The sequence below is a fragment of the Phoca vitulina genome, unplaced genomic scaffold, assembly GCF_004348235.1.
Source record: "Phoca vitulina isolate PV1807 unplaced genomic scaffold, GSC_HSeal_1.0 scaffold9, whole genome shotgun sequence".
Taxonomy (NCBI): Eukaryota; Metazoa; Chordata; class Mammalia; order Carnivora; family Phocidae; genus Phoca; species Phoca vitulina.
Genome location: NW_022589712.1, coordinates 31926313 through 31952308, shown reverse-complemented (window position 1 = coordinate 31952308; position 25996 = coordinate 31926313). Strand labels below are relative to the sequence as shown.

General features: G+C 39.6%; 1 protein-coding gene across 1 annotated transcript in view; it reads left to right on the top strand.

Moving 5' to 3' along the window:
• Nucleotides 1–210: 210 nt before the first annotated feature.
• ENPP1 (ectonucleotide pyrophosphatase/phosphodiesterase 1) overlaps nucleotides 211–25996 on the top strand; it is a 66506-nt gene continuing 40720 nt past the window's right edge. The window contains exon 1 of the mRNA XM_032407853.1: nucleotides 211–447. Coding sequence (XP_032263744.1) covers nucleotides 211–447 — 237 coding nt within the window. The remainder of the gene's footprint in view (nucleotides 448–25996) is intronic.

Below are 25996 nucleotides of genomic sequence, written 5' to 3'. Positions count from 1 at the left end.
AGTGCCCGAAATCAGACAGGAAGCCAAATAATCCGGGGCGTTGAGTTGCTTTCCCCTCACTTCTAGCGCTGGGCGGCGGGCGCGGAGCCAAGGGTCTGGCGGGGAGGGGCGGGCGCGGCGGCGGGCGGGGCGGGGCGGGGCGGGGCGGGGCGGGCGCGGAGCCTATTAAAGGCGCGGCAGGGCGGCGGGGCCGGAGCGCCGGGGGCCACGATGGAGCGCGACGGCTGCGCAGGGGGTGGGAGCAGCGGCGGCGAGGGCGGCCGCGTTCCCCGGGAGGGCCCGGCGGGGAACGGCGACCCGAGCGTCGGTCGCGCCGCCGCGGCGCCCGGGGACGGGCAGGCGGCTGAGTCCTTGCTGGCCCCCATGGAGGTGGGGGAGGAGCCGCTGGAGAAGGCGGCGCGCGCCCGCACGGCCAAAGACCCCAACACCTATAAGGTGCTCTCGCTGGTAGGTCCGCGGCCCGGCCCGGTGCCCGGGAGGGCGGGGAGGGTGGCGCCCGGCTCCTGCGCGCCGAGCGCGGTCAGCACCGGGGGCCCGGAGAGAGGCTGCGTTGCGGCCGCTTCTCTTCGCCTGCACGCGCTCGCCTGCGGGCGCGCAGACCTGCTCCGCGCTCTGTTCCTGCTCTTTACCCCGGGGGAGTAGTTCGCGCTCCCCTGTGCCACGGATGCTTCTAAGGGCCGCGTTTAGGAAACCAGGCTGTTAAAATTGCCACCTTTTAGAAATACCACTCGTCCCCAGCAGAGTACGAAGATTTTAGAAGGGAAAAATGACCCGCCCGAAAGTTGTTGGTCTTAGAAAAGGCCAACTTTTCTTTTTTTTTTTCCTTTTTAATCTTTTTTGGGTGACTCTGGGGGTAGTATTGATGACTTTCTTTGCATTAACTGATTTCACTTGAAAAGATTGAACAGAGTTCTTTAAGTTTTATCAGGAACTTTAGGAAATGCCTTTTCTTTTGGCTCTGCTTAGGAATTTCCTTGCAGCTGTTACAGAAATTCCATCAATATTCATGTTATGCGAATGTGAAGAAACGTTGACGATTATTTGTCCACTCTTTTAACCGTAGGTTACATGGTTTTTGTTGCTGACAAAAGTAGCCATTATTCCTCTGCTATTTTGACAGTTGCAAGATCCACAGTCAATTTGATGAAATGTGGGGGTTTTCATTCCTATGGTAGGAAGTGCTGGGCTGAGAGTCAGAGCCTGGGTTCTTGGTTTAGTTAGTAATTGCTGAGGCCTTGTATAAGTCTCCCAAACCTCAATTTCTTAATTTGTTAAAATGAGGTCAAAAACTAATGATGTATTGTATGGTGACTGACATAACATAATAAAATTTAAAAAAAAAATGAGGACATCACCTCCATTGCCCATTGCATAGGATTATTATGAGGATCCCATGGGAACAATGTGGGGAAGTAAATTGAAAATTACAAGTAGACATAATCATTTTTATGCATTATATAGAAGTAACATCACTTACTATGATTGAACAATGCTGTGTAGAGAATATCTTTTCTGATATTTGAAACCTACTTTCATAAGCATTTCCATTTTCACTATATTTTAGGTATCATGGTGATGTTACAATACTTTGAGGAACCAACATTCCTAGACTAAAGAGATGATGTCATATGCTTAGTAATTAAAACTTAAGCCTAACGTTCCAAGAGTCACAAACCACATAATGTTTATATCTCAATATATATTTTTGCATCAGGATGAGAACTTACTTTTGGACTTTTGAGTCACCTTTTTTTGTTCTTGTTAATGGGAGACTTTTGCTTCTATAACATCACTAAAATTATTTAGTATCCATATTTTCAGGTGTTTAGCACACTACCAGGTATTCAATAATTGTACATTGAATCTGTGTGCAACTCTAATGTGAAATCATTTCTAAATGCCTATAGCCTTGGAGGGTTGCTAAATTGCCAATTGCTATATTTAGTTTTTAAATCTTTCCTATTCATTTACTTATAGATCTGCAATAGGTATCAGCAAAGGTCTACCTTTGAAACATGCATTTCAGTCTTTGACACGTGCAATCAGCTGGTCAAACAGCATTCCATTGTGTTCTGATGGTGTAACTCTGGGTACTGGACATGGAAGTGTCTTAGGTCTTCCTTTCACAAGTAGTATAATCATGAATATTTCTTATTCTATTAGGTGGGGTCTTTTGCTGTAACATGAATCAGCAAAGAATTCTTACCTCCTGTCTTCGATGAAATACTGTGGGACATTGAATATACACCTAAACTCATTGCTATGTTTTAATTAGTAATCTTAATTAGTAACGCAAGTGAATGTGAAAGCTTTTACCCATTCTTCTTTTTCTTCCCTACGTCAATACCCTACTTCCCCCCTCCCCACCAAATGATGCACTTCTAAAGGGAAAAGTCTCCAGAAGGAATTTGACAATTGACATCAAAGAGTTCTGGGACAAATCTTCTAGAAAGGAGCTGCAATTATGGGATTCCTTTTTTCAGGTTAAACATCAACACACTTTTCATAAAGCTGAAGAAATGAGTTGACTGACTGAATCCAGGGTTGTGATTACTAGAGGCCAACTACTGATCTGGTTCTCAGCCACACAGTTTTTATCTAGCAGGATAATTATTATAAGACTTGCCTTCCAGAGAGATAATCAGTGGCAACTCTTGCATTTTTCTGAAGCTATTTCAGATAAGCTTAAATGATGTAGTAATGAGAGAGTGGATGAAGAAGGGAAGAGCTGTTGAGTCCAGGGAAAGAATTGCAGGCTCTGGTGGCTTTTGGCCCTGGGCCCTGGAAATGCTCATGCCCAGGCACTAAGCCAGACTGCAGAAAGCTCAGAAGGCAAGTAGAAGGACTTCTCTGTATATGCTCCAGTAGATGTGTTAAATACTGGATGCCTTTCCTTAGTTCCGAATTAAATTTTGAACTGAAATTTTGACTTTCACTGAGGTTAGACTTGAAGATTTATTTGAAATAATCCTTCTTATTCCCTGGTATCATTTTAAAGGGCAGAGAATTTTCAACCACAGTGCAGTACATTTTTCCATTGACCAGTGAGTCCTTCTACAGCGTTATTTTGTTTGTGACCTTCTGCAGTGCTTATGAATACGTATACCTGTGTATGTGAAAAGGGCTTTATGTGTGGGTGGTGGTGGTTAAAGACTACTTTCACCTTTCAGTGAAAGAGTTCTTTGTAAGTGGCAGAGGTTGCCCTTGTTTATCGGAAGTTTGGGTATGAAAGTTACTGATTCGGTAAGCTCTTCTCCCCTTTTTACAACACATTGTCTTATCTCTAAAATACAGTTTGGAGAACATTCAAGATAATTCTCTACTCTTTTTTTTAGAAATTTATTTATTTATTTATTTATTTATTTATTTATTTATTTAGAGAGCCTGAGCGGGGGGAGGGGCAGAGAGAGAGGGAGAGAAAGAATCTCAAGCAGACTCCATGCTGAGCACAGAGTCCGATGTGGGGCTCCATCTAACAACTCTGAGATCAGGACCTGAACTGAAATCGAGCTGAATGCTTAACTGACAGCCACTAGGTGCCCCTAATTCTCTGCTCTTAATCAGACTTGGAATCGACATTTCTCTTTGGCTCATAAAATTTAATATCCTCCAGCCATAGTTTAGCATCTTTCAGAATGACCAGAGCATCTTAGAGGCCAGAGAAGTTTCCTGTTTGCCCCTTTTGGTATTTGTCTCACATGTTGTGATAAAATGAATCAAGCATTTCTAGGAGGCAAGCAAGATGGTTGTGTTTACCACGGGGCCTCAGACAGTGCCTGACGCTCAATGTCGGCTTTTGGTTGAATGAATGAATGCACTGCATTTTCACTTAGACCAAGCGACACTTTGCCTTGGAAAAGAGCAAGATGGGAAAACTATCTGACCACAGACCCATATGACCAGTTGAAAGTCAGGAATCTAAATATAGATGCGCTAATAGATACGACGCTTGGGTAGAAATTCAGGGATAAGATCAAAACTGGGATATCATTTCATTAGGGCCTTGGGAGATGGAAGAGGCTGTGAAGGAGCTATAAACCAAAGTTTCCAGCCAAGGCCAGCATGCTTTAGGACAGGCCAAGCAAGGCCTCTGTGGTCACTTGGATTCGGAAGTAGGATCTAACCGCCTGCCATCCTCTTAGGTACAAACGAGCCAGCTGTGGCCGTCAGGCATGCACAGGGTAGGTCATCCTGCAGGGACAGATGGGAGTCGGCTTCACGTGCATTGTGGCCTCTTCTGTGTTGGTGACTTTGCTGTCATACCCCACATTCAGTCTTCGTGTCTTTTGCGGGGTACTGTTTTCTTCAGCATTGCTTTCAATTACTTCGTTTCTGCTCTGAGTCCCATTCTGGTCTCTCTCTCTCACCATTGATACCTCAGCGGGTTTCTGCTCCGTGGATACACAGCCATCCTTTCAATGTTTTCTTTATTCCCTTGCATTCCGCTTGTTCAGTTCACTCTGGACACTCGGTTTTGCTGTCCCCTGCCTCCTTTATTCATCACTCTGAAGAGAATCCCTAATGGCCTTGTTGAGAGACCTTATGCATTCTGTATAATACAGAACTGAGGACCACTGACCCATTTAGAATAGTTACAGAAATTTTTATCTTTCACCTTCTCATCGTCCCCCAGCTTACTTTTTTCTCAGATATCAGCATTAAAGGTAAATGAAAACCGTTTTATATTCAGATTGAGTTTGATAAATTTCACTGCAAAATATCCTTGTAACTTCAAACTCATTTGGCAAATGTATTTCATCTGTATTATGGGCGTTTTGGACAAGTTAGAGAACTTAATTGTGATCTATAATTTTTTTTTTTTGGTAGAAGAGGCATTTCATATTTCAAATGATTTAGGGACATATAAGCTTTTGGAATACAACTTGTAATTAGAGATCTACCTTTGGTTAAAGTAAACATGCCTATATCAACTATGAAGTATCCCCAAACAACAGAAAGTAAACAAGAAACCTTTTAGCAAATGAGTTCAAGGCAGAACATAGATCACTCTTTTAAGCTTGAGTCCTATGCAGCAAGAACTGATATTCAGAAAGCTGACTCAAATGAAAGCCCTTTGGCATCAAATAAAATCTAAGTTACGTATTTACTATGGAAATAAAGTATAATAACATATTTAAAAGGGCTTTTCAAGAGAGTGACCAGAATGTTCAGCTACATATTAACTAGAACACTCTGTTTCCTGAGAATTTTAGTTATTTGAGGATTAATTACAAGAATTAAGATAACATCTATAATAATCTTTATTTTATCCTCCTTAATTTTTAGTTTTTCTTAAGATTATTTATTTATTTTAGAGGGAGGGTAGGGGCAGAGGGAGAGGGAGAGAATCTCAAGCAGACTCCCCACTGAGTGGGGAGCCTGACACAGGGCTTGATCTCAGGACCCTGAGATCATGACCTGAGCCGAAACCAAGAGTTGGATGCTTAACTGACAGAGCCACCTAGGTGTCCCTCACTTTTAGTTTTTAGTTTTTAAAACTTTTATTCTTTTTTTTTGGAGAGAGAGGGAGGGAGGGAGAGAATCTTAAGCAGGCTCCACACTCAGTGTGGAGCCCAACACGGGGCCCGATCTCACAACCCTGAGATCATGACCTGAGCCGAAATCAAGAGTGGGACATTTAACTGACTGAACCACCCAGGCGCTCCTACTTTCAGTTTTTAAAAAAAGATTTGGTGGAAATGTAGGTGGTAACAGTTTAGATGATGATTATTCACAAAGCACTTTGCAATTTTAGAAAGCATTTTCCCATATATTCTTAATTGATCCTCAACACATCAGCAACTCTGAAACAGGAAGGTATAGTGATCATCAGCCCTAGTTTACAGATTAGGAGACAGGCTCACAGGGCTGCAGTCAGGTTTCTCAAACTGCAGTGTGCTTAGGAAAACAGCCGGAAACTGTTACGGACAACAGATTGCTGGGCTCCATTCCCAGAGGTTGTGGTGTGGAAGGCTTGAAATTGTTATGGACTAAATGTTTGTGTCCTTCTCAAATTCATATGGTGAAGTCATAATTCCCCCAATGTGATGATATTTGGACCCAGGGCCTATGGGAGGTAATTAGACTTAGCTGAGGTCATGAGGGAGGGCTGTCATGAAGGGCTTAGTGGGCTTAGTAGCCTTAGAAGAAAGGGGAGGAGAGGAGATGTGAGCTGTCTCCCTCCCTTCCCTCATGCCCCTTTCCAACACACTCTAAGAAAGGGTCCTGTGGAGACATCCTGAAAGACAGAAGAAGAGTCTTCACCAGGATGCAGCCTCTAGGAAGTGAGAATTTCTGTGGTTTAAGCCACCCAGTCTGTGACATTTTGCCACAGCAGTTTGAGCAGACTAAGATAGGAATGGACCCAAAGAATCTGCAGAATATATTAAGTACCTCAGGTTATTCAGATGTAGTTGGTTCATTTACTCTACTTCTAGAAACAGTGGGTTAAATTTACAGGTGAAATTTGGAAGTAGAAAACTTTGATAACCAAAAGGGCTTTTAACTACAGATTTTTATTCTGGATTAATGGCTAATGGCATCCCATTCGTTTGCCTTTTAATCAGTGTGATGTCAATAATCACATGTTACTCTGAGCTCCCAATGTATACAAATTTGGGGGAAAGTGGTTTTCATCTTCTTGATTTGAGTTTCCTTCTTAATACATTTTTAAATGTAGACTAGGAAAATAGAGAGGCCTGATAGAAAGTCATTTTGGAGGGAGTGAATTTTCAGAAGCATATCTCATTTGTGGATGGATCATCTTAGGATGGTATCTTATGTATCTTAGGATTTTACATAGATTTAGGTGGCAAACATTCTATCACAGGTGTGGTTTGAGATCCTTCAAGAGCATGGTTTTCAGGAAATATTTCAGAGACAGTAGCTTGTTCCTAAAGCTCATTTCTCTCCCTTGAGAAGCTCTGTGGCATTAGCAAGCATCTGGGGCCTACGGTCTGTCATGGAGAGAGAGACGTGGCAAGGAACTCAGGTAGTTTTTATGGTGCTGTTGTGCAGCAAAAGAAATACGACTGTCATTATGACATTTTTCCACATAGAGTCTCCTATTGCTCCAGATTACCTTTATTTTGAATACATATGTTTATAAGCAAAAGACAGCACAGGTAGAACAAAGTTGCAAAAGCCAAAATAGCTCAGGCAGCACTCTCAAAGTGTGGTGGGTGGGTCCCTGGGGTGTCCCGAAGTTGTCTTTCAGGGGGACCATGAATTCCAAACGATTTTAACAACAACAGCATGATGTCGTTTGCTCTTTTCACGGTGCTGACATTTATACTGATGGTATTAAAGCAAGGGCAGGGGCCACTGCTGTCACCTTAGCAGGCGTCCAGGCGATGGGCGGCCCCCCTTACACGCGTGGTCACGCACTTGCGATTACGCCAAAAAGAAATCAGTTTCACTTAAAAGAGTGTAGAGCCAAGATGTTCATCGACAGATGAATGGATAAAGCAGATGTGGTGTATATATACAATAAAATATTATGCAGCCATTGAAAGGAATGAAATCTTGCCATTTGCAATGACGTGGTTGGAACTGGAGGGTGTTATGCTGAGCGAAATAAGTCAGTCAGAGAAAGACATGTATCATATGACCTCACTGATAGGAGGATTCTTAATCTCAGGAAACAATCTGAGGGTTGCTGGAGTGGGGGGGTGGGGTGGGAGGGATGGGGTGGCTGGGTGACAGACATTGGGGAGGGTATGTGCTATGGTGAGCGCTGTGAATTGTGTAAGACTGATGAATCACAGACCTGTACCTCTGAAACAAATAATACATTATATGTTAAAAAAAAGAAGATAATAGGAAGGGAGAAATGAAGGGGGGGAAATCGGAGGGGGAGATGAACCATGAGAGATGATGGACTCTGAGAAACAAACTGAGGGTTCTAGAGGGGAGGGGGGTGGGGGGATGGGTTAGCCTGGTGATGGGTATTAAGGAGGGCACGTTCTGCATGGAGCACTGGGTGTTTTACGCAAACAATGAATCATGGAATATTACATCAAAAACTAATGATGTAATGTACGGTGATTAACATAACATAATAAAAAAAAAGTGTGCTAGATAAAGCAGTAAAAATGTCTCCTGGATGAGGCAGATTTTCTTAAATCTCAACCCTGAATGACCTATCTCTGTAGTGTGTGAAATGGGAAGTACACATCCACACGTCTGCCGCACACTGCAGAGCTGTTGTTTTCTGGAGGGAAACTCTGATTGAGTTGTGAGCTGAACTAGCTGCTCCCCCCCGCCCCCACCACAGGCCACCATTTTTATTTGAAAGAACAACTGACACACTGTTATTCAGACTTTCGTATTTGGCACACATTTTCTCAAAATGCATAATGTTAGCTTGTCACTTCAAGCAAAACAAATTAAGGTACCTGTTGCCCCTGATAAAATCCAATCTTTTCAGCAAAAATTAGAATTTTGGAGAATCTTGTATCTGCTATTGTATGATCGATAGCTTCCCAATTTTTAAAGACTTCTGAAGAGGGGCACCTGGGAGGCTCAGTCAGTTAAGCGTCTGCCTTCAGCTCAGGTCATGATCCCGGAGTCCTGGGATCGAGTCCCGCATCAGACTCTTTGCTTAGCAGGGAGTCTGCTTCTCCCTCTCCCTCTGCTGCTCCCCCTGCTTGTGCTCTCTCACTCTCTCTCTTGAATAAATAAATACAATCTTTAAAAAAAGGCTTTCTGAAGAAATTGATGGAAATAGTAAGGAATGTGGTTTTTTTCCCCATAAGGTATAAGACATTGTGTCAACATTTGGAAGAACTACATAACTCAGTAAACTCATGTTTTCCAAGAGACCAATGGAGGATTTACAAAACTATGAATGGGTGTAAGTTTCATTCAAAGTGCAAGATAGACTAAGAGATTTTAATGTAACAGTATGAAAAATGTATTAATATTGTCTCAAGTTTCATGTTGCATTTTGCCTTTACAAAATTACCACTTGTAGAATTTTGGTGTGGTTTTAAAGAATGTCCATGATTGTCTGAAAAGGCTTCTTAGGGTCCTGTGTAAGAGTATAAAGGAATTCTGAGACCAAAAGTTTTAAGAATATCGACTTTAAGGAAAGGTTTACATTCAATGCTATTTTAAGAAATGAGGGGCGCCTGGGTGGCTCAGTCAGTTAAGCATTTGCCTTTAGCTCAGGTCATGATCCCGGGGGTCTGGGATTGAGCCCTGCATCAGGCTCCCTGCTCCGGGGGGAGTTTGCTTCTCCCTCTGCCTGCCACTCCCCCTGCTTGTGCTCTCTGTCAAATAAATAAATAAAATCTTAAAAAAAAGAAATGAGATTTAGGCATATAAAAAGAATCAGCTAGTTACGACTTACTGTATCTTTATATAAGGTCCTTTCTACATTTCAAAATACTTACACATCTACTACCTCTTTTGGGTCTAAACCACAGCTCTGCCATTATCTCCATGTTAGAGATGAAAAATCATGGCTCAGAGAAACTTGGGGGACTTTCTAAGAATTTCTAATAATTCTCTTAATCTTATCCCTGTAGCTTATTGATAGTTTTGAAGTCAGACAGATTTGGGTTTAAATCCTGGAACTGTTATTAGCTGTTTGAATGTAGGCAGATAACTTAAGTTTCCTGAATATCAGCTTCTACAACAATAAAATAGAGACGATCAAATCTTACTGGATGTTGTAAGGAGAATTAAATTAAACAACATATACAAAGTGGGACACAAAATGTGCCCTAAGTGGTTGTTTTTCTTGTGATTACTGATAAGCTTCGGTGTGACTGAATTTTTTATTTTTCTTACTCAGACGGCATGCACATCCTGGCTACCCAAAGTATAGTCCTCAGACTGGAATGTCAGCGTCACCTCCTTGGCACTTGTACGAAGTGCGGAATCTTGGGTCCCTCTCCAGACCTACCACACCAGAATCCGCATTTGTGCAGATCCCCAGGGATTTGTCAACACATTAAAGTTTGAGGAGCAGCGCTCCTAAGGATGACAAAGTGGTACAGAAGGCACACCAACCCGAATTTCTCTAGCTGGGGGTGCTCATTCACCTTTGTGCTTCCACAGACTTCATACATGACGCTATGCTTGAGAAAAAATTACTAAATGTTCCTTAACTGTTCAACTGTGTTGACTTCGGGTTGAAATGGTGCTACTGCTGGGTTGCCTTTGGCCCCTTTCTTTCCTTGGACCTCAGGGTGCCTTGATTAAAGTAGCCCATAGCCCTTGTTGTGCGTACAGGACATGACGTACACGGTCTCTCACCCCCTTTCACGCGTACAGTTTCCGTGTCTCAGGAGCTGACTTGTGCTCTCCTTTGTTTCTTGCACTTTTAATCCCTCTTCCGTACTCTGCCCTGGCTTGTCCTTTAATTGCCCTTTATTGCTCTCAGCGGTGCCAATCTTCCGGCTTTGCTGTGATCTGATAACATGGGGATGTTCCTTCCAATTCAAGCATCCATCTATCAGAGTATCAAGCAGATTGCACTCCAACATTGCACCATCAAATAGAATTCTTCAAGTCAGAGTTTCCACGGCCAGTACCTTCTCAACAATCAACAGTACACCTGACACAAAACCAAAACAAAAGAAATCTTGGGCCAGGGCTTTTTCAGGTGGCATTGAATCACATTAAATGTCCTTGGCACAGAGTTTATTCCATAATACTTCATTGTCCAAACACATTGGTTTCCTATAGAGGGCCACCCTGCATCACTGAGATTAGAATCTTCTGGAGACTAGGAAACAGGTGAATGAAGTGTATTCAGGTGGGAAGGGTGTGGTTAACATTATGAATACTATGCAGGTCTTGTCTCTTTGAATTAATAAGGGAACTACAGAACAATTCTACTTGTACACTAAAATGCCTTCCCGATCAGTTCGAAAGAAGTAAACGTGAGGAATGTTGATATATAAAAGTATTTACACATTTGTCATCTCTTGGAAACTTTGAAAGGAAAAGAGAACATTGATTTTCCTGGGATGATTCAAGCAAGTCTTAGGAGACAGGGGCACTTAAAGAGTCTGAAACTTGGACTTACAAGAATTAGTTGCTGTGTGACTTTTGAACATTTGCTTTGCTTCTCTGACTTTTCAGTTTCTTTAACCACAATACAAGGGTTTTGGACTAGGTGGCTTTCTTCTAGGTCTAAAATCTTTGTATAGTATTGAGAGCTTATAGTATTTCCCCCTTGTTATAAAAATACTACATATTACAGAAAGTTCAGAAAATGTGGGAAAGTATAAGGAAGAAAATAAAGATTGCATTCTTCTTCTTATCTGCTATTAATAGTTTTTTTGATTGTGTTTGTTTTCTACCTCAGGACTTTTCTGTGCGTGTATCACGTTTTAACAAAAATGGGATTATGCTACAGATGCTGCTCCGTTTCCTTTTTTTCATTTATATTCCATTTTTAGATTTTATTATTGCTAGACAGCTTTTTAACCTTTCAGGAATAGGATTTTGAGACTTTTATTTTATGAGTTCATGGGGCAATCTTTGAAAGCATCTCTGCTCATACCTCAGACTTACTTTGTCCCCAAGAATTAAAAAAATGTTTAGAACACTTTTTTTTTGTTTTTGTTTGTTTGTTTTATTCATTCCTCAGCCTCCCCTCCACTGCTCAGGTCTCTTTCTTATGGTTGAATGAGTAGTTTTCCTAAACATAACGTACAAGGGGAGATGCACACCCCTAAGCTCAGTCTTCTTTCTGCCTCTTTCTCATTGCTTCAGTAACAGTGTTACCAGATGGGAGCTGGGCATGAACAGCCTCATCCATTCCCAGCAGTCCTGGAGGTCTGTGACATATATGTGTGGGCACGGATCAGTCAGTATTTGTCAAGCACTTGGAGTAGACCCTTGTACATGGTAAGAGCTTTGGAAGTATTTGGTGATTTTATACATGCCTTTATGGAGTTGACTCTTTGTCAGACTCGATGTGGAGCACTTTTCCTCCTTGGATTGGCACAACTGTGTGATGTAAGAGGGAGCACAGGTGATGGCTGGTAAGTCCGGGCTGGGACCCACACATCAGTAGGACTCTGTGTCCCTCTGTAGTATATGGGACATGCATATGTTGTGTGCCTAACTTGGACTTAGATATTCGAAGGACTCAGATAATTTTCACCTTCGGCTCTTACGGTACTGTGCCAATTGAGAGTCAGCCAAGATCTCAAGGTGCCTGTTCCACAATGTCCCGGCTCTGCTGAAACGTACCTCCCATTATGGTCAGCTCAGACTTGTTCTGTTTTCCAGATACACTTTGTATTGATTATTTCTGTTTTCTACCCCAAGAGTGAATTTTTTTTTTTTAACCTCCCTTTTTCTTACCTGACACCAGGCACTCCCTGGGATCCGACTCCGTTTCTCCTCTCACAGGGAAACATTCCTTAGCTGCTCTTTGGCTCCATCTCCCCTGTCCGTGACGTGCTCAGTTCCTACCTAATCATGTAGAAGCCATAGAGTTTAGCGGTTAAGGGCCAGACTGCTGGAGTTGAAACTCACCTTTGTCAGTAACTGCTGTGTGCCGTTGGACAAGTCCCTTAGCTTCTCTGTGCCTTGGTTTCCTCACCTGTAAAATGGGGATAAAAACAGTAGCTAGCTACCTCATTGGTTTAAGGATTAAGTGAATTAATATATGTAAACTAATTAGAAAAGTGCCTGAGAGAGTATAGATGCTAGATTAGGGTTGATTGTTATTGTTAGGGTGGGTAACTTATTTAACAGCTATTTTGGGTTCCTACTGTTTGAGCAGTCTCCTGCAAGAAGCTGGGGGCTAAATAGCGGCTAGGGCAAGGGAAAGACTTCCTCCTTGCTCTAGTTATCCATCCCCACAGGACCAGACAGTTATCAAAGAACCTATAAGATTGTCTCAGGTTGCAGCAGTGATAAGAGCTGCCTCCAAAGCCTTACCCAGGGCCATGAGGGAGAGTCCTGGGGCAGGGGGGCAGGGGGGAGGGAGGGGGGTGGCTTAGTTATAGAGGTTGAAGGTGTCCTGGGGGAAGTGACTGGTGAGCAGGAGAGGCTTCTGAAGGGGGGCGGCTCCAAGTATGAAGGCCCTGGGCTAGCAGGGAGCATGGTCCATTCCAGAATTGGGAGGAGACTAGGGCAGCTGGTAAGCAGAGGTGTGTGATGGGTGACGAGGCTGGAAAGGGCGTCTGGGGCCAGGTCCAGGCAGGGCCTTGCAGATTGCCATATGGATTTTGCTTTTTGTTGCAAGAGCAATTGGAAATCAGTGAAATATTTTTCTGTTTGTTTTTATTTCTATTTTCATTCTTAGTGACAAAATCTGATTTACAGTTTGTAAAGATCATTTTAGCTTTAGTGGTAGTGATGAGGAAGCAGAAGGCCAGCTGAGGACAAAGCACAAGCTGACCCCCTCCCCCGCCCAAGGTGGGATCTGTGTGACATTCCTTAGACAGTCCTGGCTGCCCTAAGACTAAGCAAAGGAAAAAAACAAATGGTTAACTAATAGAGATCACAGTCCAAAAATACAGGAGCCTCTGTCAGTTTACAAAATGTCTTAGTGATTTACAAGAAAAATGCAATCTTATATATAACCTAACTTCCAGAAGGAAACTCCCAACTATCTTCATGTTAATGCTTTACTAGAGGGAAAAGCAACCTGAACATGATGATGGCAAGGCCTCCAGTATCTTGTAGGTCCTCTTCAGCATACAAAAGAAAATCTCCCTTTTCTTTACCTCTCCTAACTCCCAAGTATATAATCCGTCACCCCTCATAACCCAGGAGCTCTTTCTGCCCACGGGGCCTGTGATTTAATAAAGCTACCACATTGCACCAAAGACATCTCAAGAATTCAGTCATGGGCTCTGGACCTCACTCCACCAACACCAACTCACCTACATTCCAAAACTACATCAGTAGGAACAAATTAAAGAGCATGGTGGATGAAGAAAGAACACGCTTTTACTTTCACTTGGCTGTTTCATAACTACTTCCTCTTTTCTGCTAGGTTGTAAATTCCACAAGTATCTATTTAAATTAAAATTTACATTAAGTTTAAATAAAAAGGAATTCAGTTCCTCAGTCACACCAGCCACTTTTCCAGTTTTCCACAGCGAAGAGTTAGTCATGAGTAGACTGGGCAATAGAGGCAAAGAGAACATTAGCATCTTACAAACTTCTGTTGCTAGAAGGTTGTGATACATAGGGTTTTTTTTTTTTTTTTTTACTTTTATAGTTCTTCCAGCAAGTGATAATGAACATTTACATAGAACAAATGTTCTCTGTTAAAGAAACATTTGTTGGAACAAAAGAAATTGCTCAAAAAGTTTCCTTTGTGAATGTTCTTACAAATGTAATTTCAGGATTTTTTTTTTATCCAAATAATTGAGTGTCATTAAGTTGACTAAGCCTAAATATACGCATTAAAAGGTGACACATTAAATTATGTTCCGTCCTAAATTATAAACCCGTGTATCCCTTACCAGTTTTTAAGTTCCACTGTAATTGTGATTGAGTAACCACGGTGTTATCTCCTTGTTTTTCCCATTTCCTGTCCTTGGGAAGAATTGCCAGGAATCCTCTGGATAGTTGTCTTTTTTTGTTGTCTATTACCCCCCGCCGCCCATCTTTCAAGAATAAATACAAGTTGCTGTGGTCATTATGGTGCAAAAATTATTTGGGGTGGGAGGGGAAACAGAAACAAATCACATAAACTTACCTGAGCACAATGTCCTTTCTCCACTTTTTGTATTTTATCTCTGACCCACCATCTGTGAAGGCAAGATACCTGCCTAGGCAAGAAAAACTGTCTTTTGGATAAAATCCATGGCTCCTTACCTTTTAGCCCATCTGTTTTGTCCTCGGCCTGAGGGTAGAAAGGGCTGTCCTGTCCCATAAATGAACCACTTTTCCTCTTTTCTGTCTCATGAGCTTAACTTAAAACATTTTGTTTTCTAAAATCGTTTCATAGTACTTTTAATTTAATGACTCATATCTTTCTTGGTCGTAACTTCAAAAGAAATAAACCTTTTTCAGGATTATTTTGGCAATGATATTTTTTTTCTTCTTGAAATCCAACTGAAGCAAGACTTAATTAAAATATGTATTTTTTTTTTGTATCTAGTAGATAGAGAATTAAAAACAAATGAATCCTCAAAATGGAAAGTTCTTTCCTTATATTCACTTTAGTTTAGATTATGCCTTTAGATTATGCCTTGGGATGTGTGTGTGTGTGAGAGAGAGAGAGAGAGAGCGGGGGAGATCCCTTCCTGTATGGGCCAGCGTCCAATCAGAAAAACAAAGGCCATACTTGGTAATTTCATCAAGAGAATTTAATATAAGAAACAGGTTGCAAAGCTGTTGGAAAGACTGAAAGCCAAATGGGATGGTGTGGCAATGAGGCAGCCCCATAAAGGGTAACAGAAAGAACCTGCTACCACCTTGAGAGCAGGAGGGGCAAAGGGAAAAGTTTGGTGAAACCAGAGCTGGGATGATTAACATCTCACATTACTGTGGTGCATTTGTCACAACCAATGAAACAATATTGATACAGCCTCATTAACTAAAGTCCATGCTCTATTCATATTTCCTTAGTTTTCCCCTGATGACCTTTTCTGTTTGGTGTTCCCATATCCCATCCAGGAATACCACATTATGTTTGGTTGTTACATCTCTGTAGGTTCCTCTTGGCTGTGTTTTTCAGACTTTTCTTGTTTTGATGATCTTGACAATTTTGAGGAATACTAGCCATGTATTTTGGGGAATGTCCTGCAATTGGGATTTGTCTGACATTTTTCTCATGATTATAGTGGGAATGTTCACTTTTGCGAGGCAGACCACTGAGGTAGTGTTTTTCAATGTTCTTCACTGCTAGAGATACTCTTTTTTGTACTTTTCCATCCTGTACTCTGGAATCCCAGCCAACACTTTTATTAGAGTAGAGTATGTTCTACCTTGAGGGTGGAGTATCTACATAAATTATTTGGAATTCTTCTGTATGGGAGATTTGTCTGTTCTTCCCCACTTATTACTTATTTATTCAGTCATTTATTTATTTTAGTTTGTACTTACCGATATTTATTTTATACTTTGGGCTATAATCCAAAAATATGTTATTTGTATTTTTGCTCAAATTGTTCTGGCTTTGGCCATTGGGAGTTGGCCCCTGTGTCCCTTTGACCTACCCCATCACTTTGTGTGTGTGTGTGTGTGTGTGTAACACTTTCTTACTTTCTGGTCCTACAAAATGTTTCAGACTTTCAGGCTCATCTTGTCCTATTTTTTTCTCTTAAATGTTTACTAATATTGTTTTCTTTATAGATTAACAGGTTTTTAAAATTATAGCTGGCTTTTTTAAAAATTGAAGTATAGTTGACAACAAAAGTTGCTTTAATTTCAAAATATTGAGAGTTACAATGTCATGAGATGGAGATGTTCATACACTGGATAATTGGATTGTAATTTTTTTATTGAGTTATAATTGGCATATAACTTTATATTAGTTTCGGTTGTATAACATAATGGTTCAATATATGTGTATATTGCAGAGTGATTACCACAGTTAAAATCCATCATCACACATAGTTACAAATTTTTTTGTCTTGTGGTGAGAACTTTTAAGATGTACTCTTAACAACTTTCAAACATATAACAGAGTATTTTTAATTATAGTTACCATGCTGTACATTAATGACATTTCCAGGACTTATTTATTTTATAACTGAAAGTTTCTACCTTTTGACATCCCTCTCATCATTGTGTGTGTGTGTGTGTGTGTGTGTGTGTGTGTGTGTGGGTGTATGTGTGTGTTTAGCACTTCATTTACTTTCTGGTACTACAAGATGTTTCAGACTTTCGGCCTTATCTTGTTATATTTTTTCTCTAAATGTTTACTAATATTCTTGATACTCATAACCAAAAGTCTACTTTCCACTTGAAAATTGGGAGTGAACTAACAGAAATGTTTGTGCCTAAATTCTCTGTGCCTGTACCAAAGGAAGCAAAGTACACATCCCATCACTCACATCCCCAAGTCGCTATGTGGAGTGTATTTCAGGCATTTCCCTTCCTTCAGTGAAGTGATGAAGAACCAGCTCATTACCTCTGAATGAAGCTGGCCATTTGTGTGCTGTAAGCAGAGTCAACTCTTACATTCCTCCATTGATCATTTGACCTTGGGAATGATGTAGGCATAAAATCTTGGGAGAAAGAAAACTAAGCATATTCTCTCCCGTGTTCAGGGAGTCATACTAGTTGGTCCTACCAGCTCAATAAATTCCTCCCTGCTCCGTATCTGGTCGTCAGTTTTATAGATTCAAAACCCTCTCATGGTCTTTGATGGGTCAGGAATTTGGGGAAAGCTTGGCAGGGCAGATGTGGCTCAGGGTCTGTCATGGGGTTGTAGTCAGATGGAGAGTTGCAGCAGCGGGGGATGGAGCATCTAGAGCATCTAGAGGCTGGCTGGGCATCTCGCTCCCACTTCATGTAGTTTCAGGACCTTCCCATGTGATCTAGATCTATGTATAGGATAATTTGGGCTTACAGCATGATAGCCTCAGAACAGACTGCTTACATGGGGGCTGAAGGCTTTAAGAGTAAGCATTTCAGTGATGGATTTACATAATTTCAAAAGAATTGATCAGTATTTTATATCATTTGGGTTTACCATAATGCGTTACATTTAGTCAATTGTTTATTATCAGAAATTTAGGTTCTTTGCACATTTTTGCTACTACAAATAATGCTATAATAAATAAATATATCTGTATGCATAGCCTTATGCACTTATGTGAAAATTTCTATCAGATAAATGATTACATTTCGAATTGCAGGAGTGGAGATTATGCACATTTTGATTTTAGGTAGATTAATCTAAATGGCCTTTTAGAAAGGAGCATATACTTCTATGAAGGCAGTGCGAAAGTGCATGTTTCTCCTTACATCCTTGCCAACACTTGTAATTATTAATCTCTTTAATAATTGTTCATTTCATTGGCTAAAAAAGGACTCTGATTTATAGTTATTTGATTTGTAATGAAGGTGAATATCATGTTTTTATTAGCCATTTTACTTTGCATAGACTAGTTTATTACTTTTGGTATTTTAAAACTGCAGATTATCTTTCTCTACTTGTTTATGTGCTCATTATCTATCATGGATGTTAACCTTCTGTCATATGTTGAAAAAACATTTTTTTTTTAAATTTTATTTATTTATTTGAGAGGGGGCAAGGAAGGGGCAGAGGGAGAAGGAGAGGGAGAGAATCTTCAGCAGACTCCATGCTGAGCATAAAGCCTGACATGGGGCTTGATCCCACAACCCTGAAATTATGACCTGAGCTGAAACCAAGAGTCAGACACTTAACTGCCTGAGCCACCCAGGCACCCTGTTGAAAATGTTTTATCCTAGTTTCCCCCACCCCACTTCTCTTATGTCTGATGTTCTTTTTCTTTGGCATTATAGACATTCCTTATTTTTATGGATTAAATATATTAACTTCTCCTTTCTAATTTCTGAATTTTGTACCATCCTTAAAATAATGTTCACCACCCTAAAATTATAAAAATATTTGCTCATATTTTTCTAGTGATATCATGTTAAATCTTTAAATATTTACTCCATCTATCATTTATTTTGAAACTTTATTTTTATTTCTTTTTTAGAGAGAGAGCAAGAGCGGGGGTGGGGGAGGAACAGAGGGAGAGAGGGAATTTTAAGCAGGCTCTACGCCCAGTGCGGAGCTGACCTCATGACCCCGAGATCATGACCTGAGCCGAAATCAAGAGTTTGAGGACGCTTAACCAACTGAGCCACCATTTTATTTTGTTATAAGTCAAGAGATAGAAATCCAGTTTACTAAACACTTTCCTCAAGATCTTATCTCAATAGACTCCATTTCTTAAGAAACTGAAGTAAGTGAGAAGATACATAGAAGTCACAAAAATGTCTTTGGTGAACTGAAAACAAACGACGGTTAAATTAACCATCAAACCAAGAACAAAATATTGATATTTAATAATTCTGTGATCCCTCGGGGGCACTTTCCATTTGTGGATATAAATGGAAGCTTTAGTGGTAGGAGGCTGTATCTGAGGACTTACCCTCTAGCCTTTTTAAGAATGATCCTGCTTTGTGTTGAGGTATTTTCTGTTACTGATCTTGTTGATGAGGTGCTTACGTGCCAAGATTCAGCGAGGGTGTACAGGTCATGGAGTGAAGTTGCCATCACAGCTAAATCCCTTTACTGAAACCGTAACTTTATACCACCAAATGGCTGTTTCTTTACCCTTTGACCTTTAACTTCAGAGAGAAATGGTCTGTGAAAGCAATTGGTGAGATCTGAGAGAAGTGATTTGCTCACTCAGCCAGAAGTTACAAGTACTGGATATTCTTCTCTTTGAAGGGCTTGGTACTTTTTGAAACAAAAATAAATGAACAAATTTTTCTTTTTATTATATCTATATGAGATGATAGATGTTAGCCGAACCTACTGTGGTAATCATTTCACAGTATACATCAATCAGACCATCGTGTTCTATGCCTTAAACTTATGGTGATGTATGTCAATTATTTCTCGTTAAAACCGGAAAGAAATTAAATGAACGTAATAGGAAAAAGAGTTGCTGCCCTGGATAACTCAGTTCTCTGGAGGCTCTGCAGCATTCCAGGAAAAATTTTGACAATGAAGGATATGGCTCAAGTGAGTTCCTGACTCCCACTTCTGATTCGCCTGAGGAAGTACGTCTCCGGGGCTGGTGTTTCCAGTTCTTTTCGTGACAGACCTAATAGTTATTCCACTGGCCTGTGTTCAGTCAAGAATCTTTTTTTTTTTTCTTTTTTGGGTTTTTATTTAAGTTCCAGTTAGTTGACCTACAGTGTATAATATTAGTTTCAGGAGTAGAATTTAGTGATTTATCACTTATGACATCTAGTGCTCATCCCAAGTGCCCTTCTTAATACCCATCACCCATTTAGCCCACACTTCCCTCCCACCTCCCCTCCAGCAATCCTTAGTTTGTTCTCTGTAGTTAAGAGTCTTTCTTGGTTTGCCTCTCTTTTTTCCCCCATCTTCATCTATTTTGTTTCTTAAATTCCACACATGAGTGAAATCATATGGTGTTTGTCTTTCGCTGACTTATTTCACTTAACATAATACTCTAACTCCATCCACTTCGTAGCAAATGGCAAGATTTCATTCTTTTTTATGGCTGAGTAATAGTCCAGTAGTGTGTGTGAGTGTGTGTGAGTGTGTGTGTGTATACCACAACTTCTTTGTCCATTCATTAGTCGATGGACATTTGGACTCTTTCCATAATTTGGCTATTGTTTATAATGCTGCTATAAACATCGGGGTGCATGTATCCCTTCAAATCACTATTTTTGTATCCTTTGGGTAAATACCTAGTAGTGCAATTGCTGGATCTTAGGGTAGTTCTATTTTTAACTTTTTGAGGAACCGCCATACTGTTTTCCAGAGTCAGCCAAGAATCTTAATACATATACATATTTGGGGTAAAATTCCTTAAGAAGAGGAGAGTATAGGAGATGGGGTCGGGAGTGATCCAAATAAAGGTAGGATCAATTGTCAGAGAGAGGTAGATTCATAGATATTTTAGATTTATCAGGGACCATAGAAAATATTCAGTCCAGCCCAATGTGGGGACTATAGATGATGTGGCTTCCTTGGTATTACAACGCTCCAAATGTAATACATATCCTTATTTGTAATATAAAGGCATGAGACTTACTGGTCTTTTTGTGATTAGGGCCACAGTTTTGCCATACTTATATTTTTATTTGAAAATGGTTAGGATTTTAATAATTTCCTTGCAGCTTATGGTAAAGTAGTAACATTGTTTCTGTTTTCTTAAGCCAGCCTTTTAATCTGATATTTTATTTTAACCTGTCCTAAAAAGATTATTTTTTAATTATCATTACCAGCCCCTATTGGCTGTTGATATGAGCTTTCTTTGATACTTTTCTTCAGATGTTTGCTTAGCTAGAATAAGTCTTTGAAAATCAGGGCATTGATGAAATGACTATTTGCTTAAATATCAAAGGTGCCAAAAAAAAAAAAAAAACCTTTTCTGGACCATTAATTCTAGTTTAGGGAAGAATCTCCTAGTTTTATCAGCCCAAGAGACTAGTTCAACCAAATATGAAATGTGTTCATTCAAAATAATGGTTTTAAACTGCGTGTTCTTTTATCAGCATCTCCTAACAGATTTATGTTATACTGGGGGCATTGTCTTCTCTGTCTTTCATGAACATAGTATCATACCTGAAAGTTACAAAATATCTATTTGCTGTTTTCTTTCTTTCTCACTTAGGAAAGGGTTAAATGCCTAGACCTCCACAGTGACACATGGTAGCATTTAAGAGAGCCAGTATTTAAAATAATAATAATTAAAGGTTTCTATTTTGTGTCTTACTAAACTGCTGTACCTCTTGACTTTATTTCTCTTCTCTTTGTTATTTTTTTAAAGATATGAAAAAAAGAACATAAATATTCCAAAGAAGAGTGTATTGGTTTTCATTGGGGACATAGTTCTCCTAACTCACAACTAGAATCTAGGTTTATAAAGTCTGTTAAACTAAGCCTGCTGCAGATTTCCCCCTTTACTAAATATGAGAAGTATTTGCCATTAAAAAAAAATGCAACAGATTTAGCACTATTTCTGACAAATTAGAAGCAAGTACTATTTGAAATGATGGCATACATTCAGCAATTCTGTTAACTGGTGTTCTTAAAAAATGTGTTGATAATGGAGTTTTTGAAGGTCCAAAATTTCTGTGATGTCTTTGGAGATTGTTTTTGTGGACTCCTATCTTAATAGCTCTCATTTTAAAGCCAGTATTTTCCCTTTTATGTTTTGGAAAGTGCTATACTAGTGTCTATGGAGTGGAGATTTTTTTATCTGCAGTACTAGGAATCTCTCTGAGGGACAGTGCTATAGGTTGTGATGTGAGCTTACTTATAATCGAGAGGTCCTAGAAGTACTTTAGCAGCTGGGTTTGAGCAGGTAGTAACAAGTTGCACCTCATATGCATGGATCTTTGCAGATCCAAAGGAACTGCCATAGTATTTCCGCTCTGTTATGTTGTCCTTAGTCTTCTGATTGGTCCTTCTAGTTGCTCTTAGAAGCAGTGGTTTGGTAACAGATGGTAACAGATGGCCTTGTCCACAGTGACCCCTCGTATTTTGGGGGTTTTGTTGTCATTGTGTGTGTGTGCTTTAATAAATTGCTAGTTATTGCTTAAAACATCACAAAATGACTGTTCTATTTCTCTTTTGTTTTAGCATCTGTTCCTCCTTCTGTCTACAAATTCTTGTCTTTAACCTATACTAGTCATAAGATGATAAATAGTACTAAAATGACCTTTCTGTGATTCTTAATTGGGACCTGTTAATGAGATAATAAAAAATATCACTATTTCCATAATTGCCAAAACTAACATAATTGTGAGGATAAAGGGCATTATACTTAAGACAGTTATCATACTGGATATGGTACAGGCAGGCATTAATATTTCTTAAACTGAATTTGATGAGCTTGACCATAGATAAGAGAGACAGAAATATAAAACGTACATTTCTGGAAGCTATCATAATTCAGAAATAAAGTTTTGAAGTCATAATTTCATCCTGTAAAGAAATTGTGCATGCTTATATATCTTATATGCTATGAAATGTTATAAATGTATTATATATGTATTATGTTGTATGAAGTTAGAACAGCCTGTGAAGGATCTAGCTGTTGTGTAATTTATGGTGTATGTCCCATAAATAAAGATATATGCAAGTTGATCACACTTTATCTACTGTAAGTTATAAAGGTGGTCTCAAACTTGAAGTTTCTCTGTCTAATGTTTTTGGCAGAAGCAAATATAAATCCATTTTGGATGAAAACATTTTCATCCCAGGCTTCTAAAGAATCCTGAAAATTTTTAACATCAATGAACAGAACACAGTTAAAAAACAACCTGGCACACAGAGGAAAATGGCACCATGAGCAAAAACCAGCAGAAATATCACACAGCAGAAGCAGACAAGTAATGACATCAGACGGTATTGTTATCAGACACAGATTATAAAACTCTTGACTATTTTTGAAGAAAATATAGAAGAAATAGCGCCTGGGTGGCTCAGTCGGTTAAGCGTTCAACTCTTGATTTCGGCTCAGGTTATGATCTCAGGGCCGTGAGATGCAGCCCTGTGGCAGGCTCTGTGCTGGGTACGGAGCCTGCTTAAGATTTTCTCTCTCCATCTGCCTCCCCCCCCACAAAAAAAGAAATTTAAAAAATAAAAAAATAAAAAATCTTAGTAGTTGGGGAGGGTATGTGTTGTAATGAGCACTGGGTATTATGTAAGACTGATGAATCACAGACCTGTACTCCTGAAACAAATAATGCATTATATGTTAATTAATTGAATTTAAATTAAAAAAAATAAAAATTCACTTATTTAAAAAAAAGAAAAAAGAAAATATAGAAGAAATAATAGTGAATTGGAAGAAGGGTAATTTCTTATGATCTTTCTTTTTGTGGTACATGATAGATGATGTTTTCTGAACTTTCACCTTACTAATTCTGTTTTTCACTGTGTCTCTTCTGATGTGAAGCCTTGTCATTGAATTTTGTTCATTTTTTATTCCTAGAAATTTTATTTGGTTCTTTAAAGACTTTCTAGGTCACTTTTTGTAGTTTAATGTTTTCCTGTTAAAATCCATTTCTACTTTTATTTTGGATACTATCTGAAGAGATGACAATTTTCTAGAACTGATGAAAGCTACCAACCCTCAGATTTAAGTAGCTCATTGAATCTTAAGCAGAATAAATAAAAGAAATATATATCAACAAATGACAGAATAACATTGCAGAATACAAAAGTAAAAATAAAAAGTCATTAAGTGTCTGCCTTCGGCTCAGGTCATGATCCCAGGGTCCTGGGATCGAGCCCCGCGTTGGGCTCCCGGCGGGAGACCTGCTGCTCCCTCTCCCACTCCCCCTGCTTGTGTTCCCTCTCTCGCTGTGTCTCTGTCTGTCAAATAAATAAATAAAATCTTAAAAAAAAAAGATTTTAAAGGTATTGAAAAAGACATATTTCCTTCAAAAGTGCAACAGACAGCTGAATTCTCAATAGTAATGATTAAAAGCATAACCTAGTGTAACGATACCTTCACTGTGCTGAAAGAAGATCATTGCCAAACTGTCATTATGTACCAGAAGAAATCTCTTTCAAGAATGAGAACAAAATAAACACATGTATAAACTAACAAATACTGAGAGAATCTGCCATCAGGAAAACTCTAAAAGAAATACTTTAGGCAGAAGGAAATACATTCCAGATGATTCCAGATAAAAGGTGCAAAAGAAAATGTGTTAAAATGCATAAAGTCATAAATATTTGGGTAAATCTAAATGAACTTATAAAACAACAATGACTTAAGGAGTTTAAAAATTAGAATAAAAGTAATATTAAAGGAGAAGAAAGTCTATAAAGCTATAACCTAAGTAGCCATATCAGTAACTTGGGAAAAAACCCAAAAACAAAATGGAAAATTAAACATAGGCTACTGAAGGAAAGAAAAAATAAAGATAAGACCAGAAATCGGTAAAATAAAAAATAAACATGTAAAAGAGAAGACTGGCAAAGAAAAAGTGATTTTTTTTTTTTTTAAAGATTTTATTTATTTATTTGACAGAGAGAGACACAGCGAGAGAGGGAACACAAGCAGGGGGAATGGGAGAGGGAGAAGCAGGCTTCCTGCGGAGCAGGGAGCCCGATGTGGGGCTCGATCCCAGGACCCTGGGATCATGACCTGAGCCGAAGGCAGACGCTTAACGACTGAGCCACCCAGGTGCCCGAAAAAGTGATTCTTTAAAAAGGAGTATTACTTCTGGTGAGCCTAATTAAGACAAAAAGGAAAGAGGGAATGAAAGAAGGACCACAAACACAGATCTACAGACACTGAAGAAATAACAAAGGGCTATCGCTTTCTACCAATATATTTGAAAATGTAGATGAAGTGAAAAAGTCCAAGAAGAAAAACAACTTATCAAAACTGACTCAAGAAAAATTAGAAAATGTAAATAATTCTATAACCCATGAAGAGATTGAACGAGAATTAATAAACTTATACAGATCTTTCTAGGCCCAGAGAGCTTCACCAGTGAGTTCTACTAAACCTCCAAGGAAAAAACTAACTCTGATCTTATACATCTTTACTGCTCTTTTTAAATTTTATTTTTATGAAGTTGGCATGGCTTAAAGATCTTTTTGTCAGTCGTGTTCTGGAATTTTATAATGATGTGAATAAGTATGAGCCTTCTTTGATTTATTATTCTGGATACTTGATATTAGGACCTCTGATTTGAAGATTTGCATATGTCTTCTTGAATCCCACTGAGAATACTAATTAGGTGTTTTATTTATTTATTTATTTATTTATTTTTAAAGATTTTATTTATTTATTTGACAGAGAGAGAGAGAGACAGAGAGGGAACACAAGCAGGGGGAGTGCGAGAGGGAGAAGCAGACTCCCCCCTGAGCAGGGAGCCCGATGTGGGGCTCTATCCCAGGACCCTGGGATCATGACCTGAGCTGAAGGCAGACGCTTAACGACTGAGCCACCCAGGCGCCCCAGGTGTTTGTTTTTAATATATTTTTCTCTTCCTTTCCCTTTTTTTCCTTCGTGTTCATCTTACACTTTTTGTTTATCTCGTATTATAGGCTGACTTCAAATGAGTGGTGAACCATGACTGTTCGCTGATATTTAAGAATGAGGGACTGGGGGGGGGCTTGGGTGGTTCAGTTGGTTAAGCGTCCAACTTGATTTCAGCTCACATCGTCAGCTCACAATGGAGTCTGCTTGAGATTCTTTCCCTTTGACCCTTCCCCTGCTCATGCACATGCATTCTCTTTCTCTCTCTCTCTCTCTCAAATAAATAAATTTTTTTATACAAGTTCAGATCTTGCCCCCGCAGTTTGTCAGCTCTCTGAGCTCAGTTTCCTTAAACTGGGTTAATGTCA